Source organism: Wasmannia auropunctata, unplaced genomic scaffold, assembly GCF_000956235.1.
Source record: "Wasmannia auropunctata unplaced genomic scaffold, wasmannia.A_1.0 LD336027.1, whole genome shotgun sequence".
In the NCBI taxonomy this organism is placed as follows: domain Eukaryota; kingdom Metazoa; phylum Arthropoda; class Insecta; order Hymenoptera; family Formicidae; genus Wasmannia; species Wasmannia auropunctata.
In genome coordinates, this window is record NW_012026863.1 from 722,114 (window position 1) to 738,388 (window position 16,275).

The 16,275-nt window shown below is 36.3% G+C and overlaps 1 protein-coding gene across 1 annotated transcript in view; it reads left to right on the top strand.

Annotated features, from left to right (window-relative positions):
* Nucleotides 1-16,275, top strand: part of LOC105452620 (discoidin domain-containing receptor 2-like) — a 78,535-nt gene that overhangs the window by 54,198 nt on the left and 8,062 nt on the right. The window contains exons 3-9 of the mRNA XM_011693894.1: nucleotides 2,065-2,167; nucleotides 4,443-4,674; nucleotides 7,155-7,302; nucleotides 12,074-12,238; nucleotides 12,718-12,851; nucleotides 13,903-14,110; nucleotides 14,938-15,033. Coding sequence (XP_011692196.1) covers nucleotides 2,065-2,167; nucleotides 4,443-4,674; nucleotides 7,155-7,302; nucleotides 12,074-12,238; nucleotides 12,718-12,851; nucleotides 13,903-14,110; nucleotides 14,938-15,033 — 1,086 coding nt within the window. The remainder of the gene's footprint in view (nucleotides 1-2,064; nucleotides 2,168-4,442; nucleotides 4,675-7,154; nucleotides 7,303-12,073; nucleotides 12,239-12,717; nucleotides 12,852-13,902; nucleotides 14,111-14,937; nucleotides 15,034-16,275) is intronic.

Below are 16,275 nucleotides of genomic sequence, written 5' to 3' on the forward strand. Positions count from 1 at the left end.
TGTGTATAAGAGACAGATAAGTATTGCTATAAAACGTTTTAATATTCTAGCAATCATTTTGACTTTCACGCAAAATTATATTGATTATTGAACAAAAATTATTTTCAGATCTGGGTTCAACAAAATTGTTCTTTCCGTGCAACTATGCTGAATGATATAAATTGACAAACATTTTTATTTAATTTATTTAATTTATGTAAAAATAGATCAATGCGCTTTATTTGTCTCATTGATTACCATTACTTTTCATGGAGCACGTAAAAAAAAAATGATGGCAGAAGTTATGGCAAAGAAGAAATATGGCAGATGGGAATGAAGTCAGCTACACCGCGGCTGACGTTATTAAAATACTTCCGCTGTAAATAGCGTCGTCTGGCCTCACACAAACTAGCCAGTTAAATCCTCGTGAAAACGTTTCTCATAGCGATCCTTTGTCATTCCCGGCGATGTTCTCGCTTTCCTAACACCGCAAAGCTCTCTCCCGCGAATTTTCGACCCGCGATGTTGAAAGATCTATGAAGTTTTTAGTGGATTTCGTTGTAACGACGTCTAGTAGATTTTGATAGAAGCACCCTCTCTCCGTGGAACTGCTTTTCGAGCGAGCCACGGCAATAACGACAATCACAATGTTTATTGCCCGAGTTCCTGATTTTACCTTCCGTGAGAAGAAATTCCTTTCCGCTTCCCCGGGCCGGGGCTTAGCCCGATCGTTTACTTCTTGGGGTTTCCCTCTAAGAGGGGTTGCCGAACCAACATAAACCGCAGAGCTGACAGGCATGTGAAAAGATTTAATCGACCATACGCGCGCTCACGTTCGATTGTATGCTTCTTGAGACCAATAAGAACAGGCTCGTACGCGAACGAATTTTTCCTGTTCGCTGATTTGAGAACCGGAAGATACGTTTTCTGCGCGTTTTCCCCGTTCCCCTCCGAGTTAATCGTTATTCCGCGTAAATGCCACCCGGACGTCCGAAAGTAAATCGCACGAATGTAATGTTCCCCGGCAACATTCGTTGTATCGGAAACATAAGTAATAGTGGCACGTAACAAGTGTAATTCTAAATGTAACTGATATGATATATACATATATATATATATATATATATATATATATATATAGAAATGATATATCTTCTCGCTTCTCGATCGGGTGAAATTTCGAGGAAAAAGGTCTCAAAAACCAGATAAATTTAATCTGTACGGTGAAACAAACGTCACCATTGTATATATAGGATTGATCTTTTCTTAATTGCAAATAAAATCGCGAGATAGATGGATCGCCGCTCGATCTCGTAGAACAAATTTATTCAGGGCGATTGATCCTCGCGCAGCGGTATGAAGTTTTCCAACACGGCGGACGGGAGCTTCGTTCGCGCGCGCGCGCCGCAGCTTTTTGTTGTCTAACGAAAACTTTAATGGAAAGATTACAACCGAATGACAGTAAACGTAACGCGAATTGAAACGTGAATGAGATCGCTGAAAGACTAATAAGTATAGTGATTGGATAATATCCCGACGGCGATGCGCCTCGAGGCTCCCAGCCATTTGCCACTTATCCCAACTTCGCGAACAACGATTGCGACGACGACGTCGTAATTGCTGTTTACGTTCGTGATTCCTGCGGATACACTCCAACTTTAAAGAGTTCTCTCCCTGCTGGCACAATAGTGCGCGATATCACGCACTATTGTTTCTTTTATCCCATTGTCTTTAAAAGGCGTTGCGTCAGGCGATGCGTCGCCATCGCGCCGTTACCGTCTTTATGGATCGTCAGGGGAAAGCCTCGGAAGATCTAAGTATCTATAAACGAACGTTATTTACATATCAAATAACTTACAAGTCATATAAAACGGTTCTAATGAATATTTGACGTTAGAGCGAACGGTAATTAACCAATCTATTCGGTTTAAAAAACTTCTAGATAAAATCCGATTAATTAATTTTCGAAAATATGAATATAAAAGTAATCCAATCTCGCTGCAGAATTCAATAACGAAGATTATACTCGTATCCATGAAATCATTAGCTCATCTATTACATTAAAGCGTGTCATCATGTTTCCAGGATCATGCAACCAGTCCTTGGGGATGGAATCGGGTGACATACCGGATTCAGCTATCACTGCATCCTCGTCGTATGTGACGAACGTCGGACCGCGAAATGGCCGGTGAGCATATTACTTTTACGACCCATCACTTTCCGCAACGTTAAAAGATACTCTACGTTTTTTTTTTCCTTTTTAATGTACTTTGAGAAGGGTAGATCCAATCGTTTATCAGGCCGCGAGTTTAACGCACTGACATCATCCACGGATATGCCATGCGTCATTTCTCGTTTCCCCTCGCGCGCGCGCGCGCGTATGTCTAATCCCCCTATATTTTACGCAGCTGTCGCGCGCGTTCTGTTTATAACTCAACGATCCCATTCATCTATCTATCTATCGCGGAAAGTTTGCTTTTTCCGAGCAATGGCGGTATTGATTTAACGCGCATCGGGATTTTAACTTATTCAAATCTAATTTCCGTGAAGTTACATGCCTAATGCGCTTGCAACTATCAAACGCGCGATCCGATTACAAGAAATGGTAATCGCATTTTATAAAAGATACATTTCTGCGAAGTATTCGCTGCTCTAAAAGCGATCTACTTCCTAAATAACCTTACTTAAGAAAATTACAATTTATAATTCAATTATTACATCGCAATTAAAAAATAATATAAATGCCAGCGTATGAAATTTAATAATACATTGTATATCAATCACTCTATATACAATTTTATTCATTTAATCAGGTCGTCCAATCGATATGAAAACGGGTAAATTAAAGAAAGTGGAAAAAATTAAACTTTTTATTTGCTATATATATAATAAATATTTTGCACCATTTCGCAGTCGATTGGTTTTTTATGTTAAAGCAGAATAAAAATTTATTGCAAAATGCGCAAGTTGAGTGCATTGTCATCATAATTAAGCGAAATATATGCAGTATGTAAATTGAGAAATGAATCCTTTCGCCAGATTATTACGTTACAGCGGCGAATAATTAAAACAGTGGTAAAGGTGATCATTGATCAGCCGTCAGACACGCCTGATAAATGAGTACCCGCCTGAGGGTTTAAATACGTCAAATCGTCGGTCTGAGAATAAATAGCTCGTATATACAACAACATACATAAAGGCAGTTATTGTGTAGCCTCCGTATATTGTTCACGAATAGATGGAGTAGAGATCCCGTATAATAAGATTATACTATACAAATTTAATTATCTAGTTATAACTATAGATTCAATGTATACATATATTCATCGTTTTCGCCAAAGTTTCGCAATACCAAATCTTTGAATATAACACTTTAACAAGGCAAAAAATATTACGTTCAATATTACGCGTAATAGCACGAGTAAACGTTACGTTCTAGACGTTTGCGGCTCTGCAATATTAATAGAGAGCTTTGTTCGCACTTAGTTGACACTTCTCACGCGAACAAAGTTTCTGTAAGAGCGCAATTTACTTAATATGAAATTTCTATCAGCCGCTATGTGGAACTTCTTCCTTTAACAATGAAATCCTCTTGTTATTAAAGTTACGTAATAAAAAAAAGCTGTAAATGTTAAATGAATTAACGCGGCACGAACGCCGTTCGGAAATCAATCGTCAGGTAAAGGTGGCCGGAAAAAGCGAGAATCTTCCCGATCTACGGTAAAGTTAACTTTGTTATTAAGCACGAGATGCCACTCGACCAGAAGTGATTGAGGTAGTAAGACTTTCATTAACGCCATTTAACACAAACGTAAATAATCGACGGAGGAAGAGAGAAAACGTGAGCGGAGAAGTAGGAGCGCGAGTAAATCACGGATTCACTGTTTAAGTACACTTTTAAAAAGGTGGAAGTTCTTAAAACCTAGAAATGGTCTCGTGAATTGTTCTTCTTAGTTGAAAGGATAGTAACTGAATTGTACAATATAATTGGCAGACTTTTTTATGCTCGGGAAGACAGTAAAACGATAATTCCGCGGCATTCTCAAAATGAAAAGTCTAACGACTCTCTTATGCAGAGTCCTTCGTTTGCCAAGTACCGTATATGATTCAGTAATTTCGTGAGTTTTTAGCGGTCGTAAATTATTCGCCGCAATTTACGAAATTGTCATCTTACAAATATCTCTCCTCGCGAATTTATTATCTTTCTTCATGTAGATTATATTAAATTTCTAAATATAGAAATACTTACTCTGTTAACATCACAGTCAATGATAAAGCGTATTAACTTTAAGCGAAACATAATTAAATTTAGTGCAATAAGAAAAGAATGGTTCTTGTGTGTTAGAAGACATAAATTTTCTATAAAGTTTTAAAAAAAAAAACATATTTCTTGTGAAATTATGTCATAATCATGAGTTATATTGGAGAAATTATCTCTAGCACATTAACATTATTTTAAATAGACTCCGAAAGGAGACCGCCGGCGGGGCTTGGTGTCCAAAAAGCCAAATAGAGAAAGGGGTTCGTGAGTGGCTTCAAGTTGACCTGCAGAGCGCTCACGTCGTTACCGGTGTGCAGACACAGGGCCGTTACGATCACGGCCGCGGACAGGAATACGTCGAGGATTACACTGTAGAGTATCGACGTCCCGGCTTCACTCGATGGCGCCGATATAAGCGTTGGGACAACAACGAGGTAAGACAGAACGGGCACGTCTGTTGATGATATTCGTAGGAAAGGGGAGCGCAATTTGCCGAGTTCAACGCTCCCTTTCATTTGCTCCTCAGTTTAATTTGTATTGAACAGACTCGATGCAGTACATCATTCCATTAATATAAATCAATATAAATATTAATTAATATTAGATAAAAGAGAAATCCTTACATAAAGGAAAAAAGCAATACATTTTTATTAAAAACTTTTCCGATAATTAATTTTGCAATATTTTTTTCCATACATTCATTCTATAATATAAATAATATTTTATATGTATAATACGGCCAACATATTTTTATATTAATTACCACATACGAAAACCATGCTTTAAAAATAGTGTATTGCATAGAAGAGAGCAATTGGTGGAGTTTGATTACAACAAACGTTCGATTGTAGAAGTGTTGTATGCAGGCTATCGAGAGTTTACACCATGTCTCAATTGGAACAAACTCAAACAAATGTACGTAAACGATACGTAGAACAAAACTACAAAACCGATCGGAATCACCCACGCGTCTGGTGTCAAATTGGAATTTTATTCCATTGAAACGCAGGGCTCGAAGTCGCTTGTTAGTAAAGTCACAGTTAAAACTTGGCACTCGCTTAACGATGCTTAATTGATGAAACTTTTCTCATGTCAATTATCCCGCGCGTAAGAAAATTTTATCGTGAGTTAAAGTTCTTCATAAAATGGAGCATAAAGAGAAACGAACAATTAGAAAAATTCGAGTAGTGGAAGGAAGCAAAAGTAGAGAAAATAAGTCTCTCTATGTAATATGTTAAACAATTGTGTGTAAATATTTGAATATATGTTATTAATTTAAAGAGAAATTTGAGAAGGCGAATATTAATTCAATTTTCATGATATACATACTTATGTATGTATATACACATATACATTAAAATTTGATTATCAATATGCTCACAAAATTGTAATTTAATTAATAATTTAATTAATATGTAATTTAACCGCTGTTTGTATAACGTAGGTAGGAAATATAACTCGATATTCTTTTATATACATTATTACCAGGAAACCAATAATATTTACCAACTATCTCTCAAACAATAGAGTATCCAGTTTAAATGAAACATATCTTGCTACTGTAATATCAAAATCCTTTCGGTTCACGGTTAATCGGACAATATTCTCAACTTCGAGCTCGATTTCGCGCAGTCCTCCTTCTACCGTTCGCAGGATCCAGTCGTGAAATAGGAAAGTGAGAAGCGGCAATCGATAAGCGATCTGCTCTTGTGCTAGAATTGCACGTAATGTCTTCGTACCGTAACGTATGGTTAAGCGTTGCTAAAAGTGCAACCTCCTCTCTTCGAGAGCTAGGTGTTTTCGAGTCCTCCCTTTTTCGATCTCCTATATCGGATCCTCTTCTTTTCTCGCACTCTCGAATATCGCGCGTTCGCGACTGAATCGCGCATCGCTGCCCTCGGCGTTGCGCATCTCTACCGTGGAATTATTTCTATCATAATCTCTGTTCATGTAACTTCTATATACGTACAAGTGTATTTTCGATTATTCCCTCGTATGCAGCAACTTTTATATCTTTTGTAACTAGATGTGCGATATGCAACAAATGAATGAGATAAAAATGACGTGTGTACCTGATGTCAAACGTAAATAACTGTTGTATAATTCTCTCATATTTTAATGCTTGTATGCTTTAAATTGCGTAACATTTACTTCAATATATAAAACGTTATAAATCCTCCCTTATTAATAATTCACCGCGATATCAATGCAGCTGATCGTAAAATGCAAAATGAAGCGGCAGCTAATTTAATGATATAGTCGTGTTATATTTACACCGAATCATCTCTTATCGTTCAATCATATGTTCATACGGCGCAATAAATAACGAGAATAAATTAAGATGAAATGAACTGAAGCGTGGTACCGCAAATAAGTTTTGTAGATAATTGACTTCCGCGAATATCCGCGAACGCGCGCTTCGTTACGTTAATGTCAATTCAACGGAAATTTACCGAAACGGAATTTTCGAAAAGTCAAAAAGTTCATATTTAACGCAATGTATTATCGCCGAGATAACGCGACTGTCATCGATACCAGACGCGGATATTCAGATATTTCCATCCAGGGAAATTAATGGTGCTACACATTTAAGCGCGCATATATTCGTCAGTATTATATTAACTGATCCCAAAATTGAGACGTCCACAAGTACCGAGAAATTTCCTGACGAAATGTCCATTACCGTTAAATCGTATTAATGTTGTACGGGTACTTCGATCCAATAAAAGTCATATATCATTGAACTCGCAGTCATTCAAAAAAAAAGTCTATCTCTTGTCAACACAGAATAAAAAAACTTCCTTATTTTAAGTGACAATGTCGTTAAATAGCAAGTCTCACAGTTTAATTGACGTGTGAAAAGTCGATGTCTGATTTTTTTCGTTTTATTAATATGCATGGCATTGATCCGCAGGTTTTAGTCGGCAATAGCGACACCTCTACCGTTGTAACGCACAATTTGATTCCACCCATCTTTGCCAGTCAAATCCGAATTTTACCACACTCGGAACACAGACGTACGGTTTGTCTTCGCATCGAGCTCAAAGGATGCCGAGACACGAGTAAGTATTATATAATAATCATAATAAGCCCTGTGTTTTCTATAATTCAACTACTAATTCGTATTTTTAAAATTAATTTGTTATTGATTTTTCAATCAAGATTAATTTTTTCAAAAATAAGACCTCGTACAAAAAATTTAATTCGCTTTTTCGCAACTTATTGTTAATTATTGTCATAAAATAAGTAAAATAAATTTAAATATATACAATTTTATATACATTATTTAAATAAATGTATTTTATAATATATTTTTTATAAAGTGAACTGAATAATTTTAAAGACAATTAGCGCGATGATGACATTTGTCGATGATGTGTTCATCGTAAATTCTCTTACACGGATAAGCAAACGTTTTCATTTGCCATCCTCTCGCGTCAGATGAATTTTTGCATACAAACCGATTGCTACTCATAGCAAACTCGCATATTTAGATATTATGTAATCAAATTATCATTGAAAATGACATTACTGATGTAATTCGCATTGAATATTATTACTAATATTCGTGTTAAAATGTGAGCGTACCGTTTGTATTGCAAACAAATCAATAAGCACAACCAACAAAACAAAAACGACATTAAATAATATTTATAAATACATTTCTCGTTTCAACATAATGTTTGGTGCATTTAATTAGAAACATTTAAAATCGTGAATATATAGATATTTGAGACCTGAACCATGTATGCAACCGGGTTGCGCATGGCTGCACGAAGATGACACAACGATGTTGTTCGAGTGGACATCTGACGATTAATTTCCAAATTGCAATTTCATTCAATTTGCTGAGACGCCGTTGAGATGGCTACGCGAAGGCACGGTGCCGTTGACTCTAACTACAGTGCTAGATCCCATTAACGTTCGTAACAGTGTTATACGGACGATCTCATTGCTAGGTCGGCTTCGTATATTTGTTTTCGACCTAGTTCCAGTACTTAATGTCTCTTATATAATCAATGCACCGTTAGCGCTGTTGTAGTATAAAATACACGTTACGCTGAGACAACAACAGACTTGGCGAGAAAATTCGAAAATTCTCCGATTTTCGCAACTGTTGTTCTAAATGTGTAAACGTCTTTCTCAAGGAAGCTGAATGAACAAGAAAAATTAAGAGAGTGGAACTTAAGAAAACTAAAATTATTATATTTTCATTGATACTTAAAAACTAATAATATTAATTATCTTTAAAATTATTTTCTAATTTCAAGATTGAAATGATAAATTCTATGAAAAAGAAATGCAAGAAGAATTCTCGCAATTCTTTTGATGTTTCTCAACATCTTCGTATTAGCCAAAATTTTTCTATATATCTTTAATTTTCGCTTCAGATCTGATTAAGATCTGGAGTATGCCAACATTTCAATTTATTTCTCCCTCCGAGTTTTTAGTCTTGATCTAACAAGGTAACGAATGTTAAGTATTCGTGACGCATATGAAACCCGTTCTCATAATTTATATACAGGTGCGTGCGCTGTGTATAACAAACATGCTGTGCGCTACATCACAATGCTATTTACATAAATTTGCATACAGTTTCTTTTCTCGTCCACGTTTACTTTACCGGACCCCTAAATTCAAGACATAATTTTATATAAATTCTAACAAAGAGCGTCAGAAGTGAGGTCGTAAAGATTAAACGAAAGCAGTACGTATTATGCGCTAATAAGCACTCGTTCACGATAACCGCATGCCAATATTTAGCAAAAAGAAATAAATAAAAATTTATTCTTTATTTAGATAAGTAGCCTTTGAACTCAATATTTAGGTATGCTCGATATATTCTTAATATTTGTGTGTTTAATCAATCACATTTATATGAATTTTTTTTATTATTTTCCTGTTATCTTAAAATAATAATAAAACACACAAAGAGAAGTCCGATGGAGAATTTCTCGTTAAATGCTGATAGCAGAAGTACTAGGCATCGTTAGAATATGTGTTTTACGCGAAAAAGAAACCGTGCAATCAACCCAAGCAGTAACATTACACAAAGCAAAGTAAAATGAAGAATGCGTAAAAACATTAAATGAAAAAGGGGTTTGCTTCTTCATTATGTGTAAAGCATAAATTGTTATTTCTGCTTTCCAAAATGTGAAAAGCAAACAACAGAATGCTCAGCGTTAAACACGAAATTTAATTCTACTTACACAATATTTTGATTAATTAATATTGAACTTTAGAAAAAAGTTTATACAATAGGAGCAGATTGTACCGCTTGAGATCATATACATAATTAACAAATGATGTTAATCAATTGGTTAATCAATACTATGGAAGAGAAGATTTTGTAACCCTGAGACAGAGTCTCCGTTTTTATTATCAACATCTAACCAGGAAAGGAATATTTGCATAAATTATTTTTCTGGGTCGCTAATGTCCGACAACAACGAGGCCGCACATGTTCGGACGATGACGTATGTACGGCCAGCGCTACGGCGCGGAGCCGGTAAAACGGCGACATGAGAGCTTTCGCGTTATAAGAAGTATTCGGAGCGTGTGAGATCGAGCCCGACTGGGCGGGTATGCCGGATTTATGGCGGCCGTGCACGGCAGCAGAGTTAAAACAACGCTGATGCCCTGCCCCGAGCCGGTGAACACGAACGATTACCCCCGGATCGCGGGCAACACGGCCTACTCGGTCAACGCGGTACAGAATCCACGACATTGTCCTCCTGGTATTGACATTCGCGGTCTGACAGAATACAAGTGTGTTAAGCCTCGGTTGATAGAGCGCGGTGTAACCAACGTATCATTTATTAAAGTGCGACGTTACTCATGGTTGCTCGAACGATCTGTATGTCTGTATATCTATATACAAGGAATTATACGTGGCAAATTTAGCGTTACATAGAATATCACACACTTGCGAGCTTATCTTAAATTGCAGATTAAAAAAAGACAGAATTTTCTTCTTTCAAAGGAAACGGATGGAAATATGTATATATTTTTAATTAACTTTAAACTTTCTTTAATGTAAAATTTTATTTTGAAATCCGGTTAAAAAAATAAATGATATTAAAAATATAAATGCGAAGAGTAAGAGGTTTTCCTTGATATTTGTAAGAAAACCTGTCATTAAAATTAAGGCCGAAAGTTACAAGATACGTCCTGTATGTTAAATATAATATATAGAAATAAATTATATTTCAATGTATGTAGCAGATAAAACTCACTCCACTAACAATAGTCTATATTCTAGTCGTTCATATTTCTTCACACGTGCCTGCGAAAAGTTATATTAACGCCAGACTTGTTAAGAATTGCACTCTGCTGGGAAATTGCTCCAACAATTCCAATGAAAATTCGCAATAATTTCAAGCCGCAGACGGGAAGGAGATTGCCAGTGCAGATTAGATTAGCGGATTGCCAGATTACAGAGTAGACTCCCTGTAAGAGCAATGTTTCTGACGCGTGCTGAAATACGGCGTCCTTTAATGCGTACCTTCAAAAAATGGCAGGAATATCAGCGACACATCGCTGAAATGTTCACCAGTTTACACGAACGATTCTCGAGCACGTAAAGAGGTGCACGCCAAGAGAGCCTGACTTCGTCGCTTCAATTGCAGATTAATTCGACTCGCCATTTATTTCCTTATTGTTGGAACGTTGTTGCACGGCATTTGTACAATCCCAAACGTGTCCCACGTATCCCGCACATTCCTTTAACGAATACAATATAATTTATAGCGAACCCCGTGCACTAAAATCTTATCACGGCCTTTAATTTATGTATTTTTCTCTATTTTTCTCGAGGGTACGCGCAAGTATCTTGATTAAAGGGACGACCATTTATTCGAGAATGAGGTCGACCTCTTATTTTGATATGTTATACTCGTACAATCGTGTACAATTCCTGTACGCGCGGTGCGGTAGATGCCAGTTACAGAACAACCGCGTGGCGACGAGGCGTTACGTTGTTCTAAGTAAAATTATTACCTCGGCGTCATCCACGTGACACGGAATCAGGCAAAGGTACGTTGACCAAAACTGGCTTGACCACATCGCGTGACAACGACGGCCGGCCGCGGACCGTATATACCGTGAAATATTAAGAGTAGTTAAGCGATTTTGAACACGACATGGCAAAGTGGGCGCACCGCGCCATTTTTGCGGTCCGTTATTAATTTTCCCGCTACGAAAATCCAGCCGTCCGTCCCTTGCGGACGCCGTCCGCCACCGCCGACCAAGTCGTTTTAATTAATTTTAATTGATTAATTTTAACTAAGCGCCTTCTCCGCCGCCGCTTCACGGCATGTTATTAAGCAGCGCCACTTCATTTTCGAAGTGTATCCGGGAACTGGAGCAAAGTGCTGCTGTTTGCGAAATACACGGTAAATTTCGGGTGGGATAATATGAAAATTCACGAAATAATTTTTACTCTCAACCGTTCTCATGGTAATAATTAATAATGATACGTCCGCGTGAGGGAAAAATTCGTGAAAAATATCCTAACTGAAGATGCACGTGACATAGTACTAATAGTATTTTTGGAAATTATTTTTGTCGAGATATTTTCTGTTCCGGCTAAATCTTCGTTATTCTAACAAATGACTAGTGCCGTTACTTTATACACTTTTAGCTGAAAATTTGAAAACAACGTAATTATCTAAAAGAAAAGGAAAAAAGAAGAAGAGTGCCAACTACAGACAAAACACAACTAATAGTACTACAAAGTCAGGTGTAACGTAGAAGTTTGAAAGACGAGTGTGTTTTAAAAGAAAACTACTGTTGCACAGTAGGTCGTCACGCGAAAACTTTCTTCTGTTTCAGGCGGTGTCATGAGCTACACTATACCAGATGCTTCCCTACCGGAGTTTAGTGACATCTCGTACGACGGTAAGAGGCAGAACAACTTGCTGACCGATGGTTTGGGTTGTCTAATCGATGGCGAGGTCGGCGCGGATAATTACAGACTGGACATGGGAAATGGAAAAGGTAATCGGTGGGTGAACACGTGCGAGAGCGTTAATTAGCGGAACATAGATAATGATATCTCAATAATTATCGCTAAAACAGTCAGTTTCAGGCAAACTGTATCTCTATTTATATTTAAAAAAAATCCGCGATCATTGTATTTACGTATGAGATACCTATAGTTATTGCAAATATATTTCAATATATTCAGTATTTTTCGTTGTCAACAGCTTTGCTCTCGCTTCATTATAATCGCTTCGTAACTTTATCGCGAGATATCGAAATAAAAAGAGTTTGTCTTTCGCGATTATAAATTTCTTCTGAAACTTTATCCTTCCACGGTCCCCTATCCTTCAATAAAAAAATAAACCTCTGAAATTACCATTACGTGTAATCCTTTGTAACAATTACAATGTGTTTGTTTGCTGCGACGGAGAACTGCGACAAAGTAGCGCAATTCATTGCGTTTTGTATGAAAGTTCTTTCTCCGTTGGTTGCAGGCACGGGTTGGGTTGCTTGGCTTCGTGACACTTTCCCAGAGAACTTTGTGGAGCTCATCTTCGAGTTTGAAGCCATGATGGTCTTCGAGGCGGTACACATCTATACCAACAATTATTTCTCACGGGACGTTCAGGTAATGTTCAACTCACTTTTGCACAACGTATTTTCTACTCACGTACTTTCATCAACCCTTCTTTTCGTGCAAAGCAGAAGAAATTAAATTTAATCACGATTGTCAGTCAAGATAAATTTCACAACGATACATACTTTTGTCGATTGATGGGATTTTTAAATACATTTTGAGAACAATCTGTATCTTTTCTTTTTCTTTTATTTCTAATTGTGAATTAAACATAAACGTTATGCATAATACTAACTAATGAAACATTTTCACATGATCAAAATTTGATACATCACGTATCAAGATACCTATCAATTGAAAGCAATATCATTAACAGGATTTAAGTAATGTGATTACTGCTTTTCATCGAACTGTGCGTCAAAACGAAATAATTGCGCTACGTGTATCATTATGAACATGTCAATCAAAAAATGCCATTCGAATATCGCCGAAGATGAAACAGAATATCCATGGCAAGAAATATTGTCTCTTCTATATTACAGATGTCATTTGTAGATATCAATCCGCAACATGTATTATAAATGACATGATTAACGATTTGTCGATTATATAGTTGATAGTTATCATCATGTATATACATATTCTTTGATGTCAATGCCCTCATACGGTTCATAACATAGAAGAGTTTTTGCATATGTATCAAAGTGCATCGACCACACAACAAAAACGAATGTAACTACACGATAAAAACAAGCTTAAGCGCATCGCAAATCGTCATTTTTCTGGAATATGGCAGCCACTATGTCCTCTTTATGCAGAAATAGTATAGTAGAAATTATTCTACTCCTCTTGTGTTATGCATCTTTTAAATTTCAAAACAGAATATTAATATTTGTCAATTTATGTTGTTTTTTTTAATAACGTATAGTATGTTTGATTTAAAATTTAGCTTTAAAGCACTGCTTTAAAGTATCTCTCGCGTGATAATTTTGTTTCTAAATAACTTGAACATTTAACAGAGAGAGGAATTGGATTTTTTCTCGATCATTTTAAACTTCAAAGAGAACGTGCGTTTCAATGCCTGGTCTGGTTTGCACAACAGGTATTTTCGAAGGCGGAGATATGGTTCAGCACCGATGGCGAGATCTATGAAGACGAGTTCATGCCCTATTCCTATATACCGGACGTCGTGCTGGAAAACGCTCGAAACGTTTCAATCGGTCTACACGAACGGCAGGGAAGACTTATCAAATTGCATCTGTACTTCGCCGCACGATGGATCATAATCGGCGAAGTGACATTCGACGCAAGTGAGTTTCCCGCATCTCATTTTCCTCCAGTCTCATTTTGTCCAGTCCGGGGACAATCTTCCCTTTTTACATTTAGTTTTTACATTACTTTCGACGTCATTCTACGAAAAAAAAAGAAACAATATGCATTCTCTTTTAGATTTCCCGCGGGTTTCTTTGAACATCTTGCATATTGCCTGACCTAAATACTAACCTAGACGACAAGAAAAACTTGCGCAAATAGATGATGAACGCATACTTGACTATCATTCGCAGATCGTAATGCTTTAAGAAATATTGTAATAAACAAAGTTATAATTATCCATTGGATTATCTCGTTCTGCTCCGCATACATCCGTCGACTTCAATTACCTTTTAATAACCGTCGCATCCTTGTCTCGAACATCTACGACCACATTTCTTTAATTTTATCCCACTAATGATCGTTTGAATTAACGATATCGAACGCACACGGTAATTCCATTTAAATCTTTACGCGAATGTGTGAAATATATATAAAATATTCTTCGGGTACAGAAATTTTATGCAGTAATAACCGGCATAAAATTTTTTACTACTTCTCATTTTTAATACGATGGCAGAAATTGCGTGAAAAACGTTTATATTCGCGGGCGTATAGCAACGATCTTTTTCTGCGTTTAATGAATATGATTTTAATATCTACAACTAGTACGAATAGTGCGCAAATTTAAAAAAAAAGCAAACAGTAAATATTATAATAGTCTCTTCTGTCATTTTGCTAATTCGCATTTAAATAGATCTCCTTCATAAATCTGAGAAATTTTCCATGAATTCAAGTTAGCTACACAGCTATTTTCCGCTTTCAGCAAATCCCTACGAAAACACTACGGAAGAAGCGGCGTCCGAGTTCAGCAACCAAGAGATTCCAGTCAACCCCGAAGTGGATCTCAACTTACAAACGAGTAAGTAACTTGCCGAGAGTGGCATTTAATTCGTATCAATCTCGTTCTAATTAAGCATCGGCTACTAGAAACTTTTCATTTCTCATGCCTTTAACTAGGACGGCTCTGGATTTATAAGAGTATTTCATACATTTAGTATTTCACGTTTTATTTGTGCACCCATCTCGGGCATCTCTCACGTAGTTAATAATGTTTTACTTGCACGCTTATTTCAGACTTAATTCCAAATTTACCAGCTAGTTGATAACATTTAAAATCAATTTCATCATTAATTATTGGATACATTATTGCACAAATGATTACGAATGAAAGCGATCATTGATCTTGATTATTCGCCACTGTTTCCGTTTTAACATTTCCATTGTATTATCAATTATTATATTATATAGATCTATTTTCAACTTAACTGCATTTGAAAATTTTAAACGATTAAAAAGTCAGCATAACGAAGATAAATTTGTACTCGTCAAATAAATTTAATTATCCGCTAATTATCCAATAAATGTATAATGGCTTTGTTAAACATTTATAATAAAACCGTAAAGTATTTGATTTTATAAGAACACATATTGACATATATAGGTATATATATACATATATATATACACTTGATTTTATGATCTTATTATTTCAAATAAATATCTTTTGAAATTCTCGATAATGTCAATTTTATTTCGTTCGATGGTTTAAATCTTTACTTATTGCTATATTATATGTCTATGCAGATATATTACAGACAATTTAAAGATTATAAATATTACAATATATATTGTAATATTTATAATCTTTAAATTGTCTGTAACACGCGTATTCAGTCTACTTTGAAAATGCGCGACATTTATTCAGCTAACTTTGTTAGCGTGGCCGTTATTCTTTGCCAAGAAGAAGATGCGATTAGGAAAAGTCATTGTCCGACATAGAAGAGAAAGAGATGCGGTTGCACTTTATAATTCACGTAGCAACTTCCTCGTAACGTAAACAATTAGTCGGGTTAAGAGGTAGCGCATTTGAGGAAAGAAGAAAAGAAAACAGGAAAAGAAAAGTAAGGTCTCGACTCTGGCATAATTGCGTATATCTCATAGTTTGTGCCAACAACAAATCCTACGCTCCATTTTCCAGGCCGCAAAACACATTAAAGATATGCATTTTTCCGTTTGAATCATTAAGTATAATCAAAGAAATTGCTTATTCACATGAAAAATTAAAAGCCGCGGCGCAAAGAAGGATAAACGGAAGTAAGGA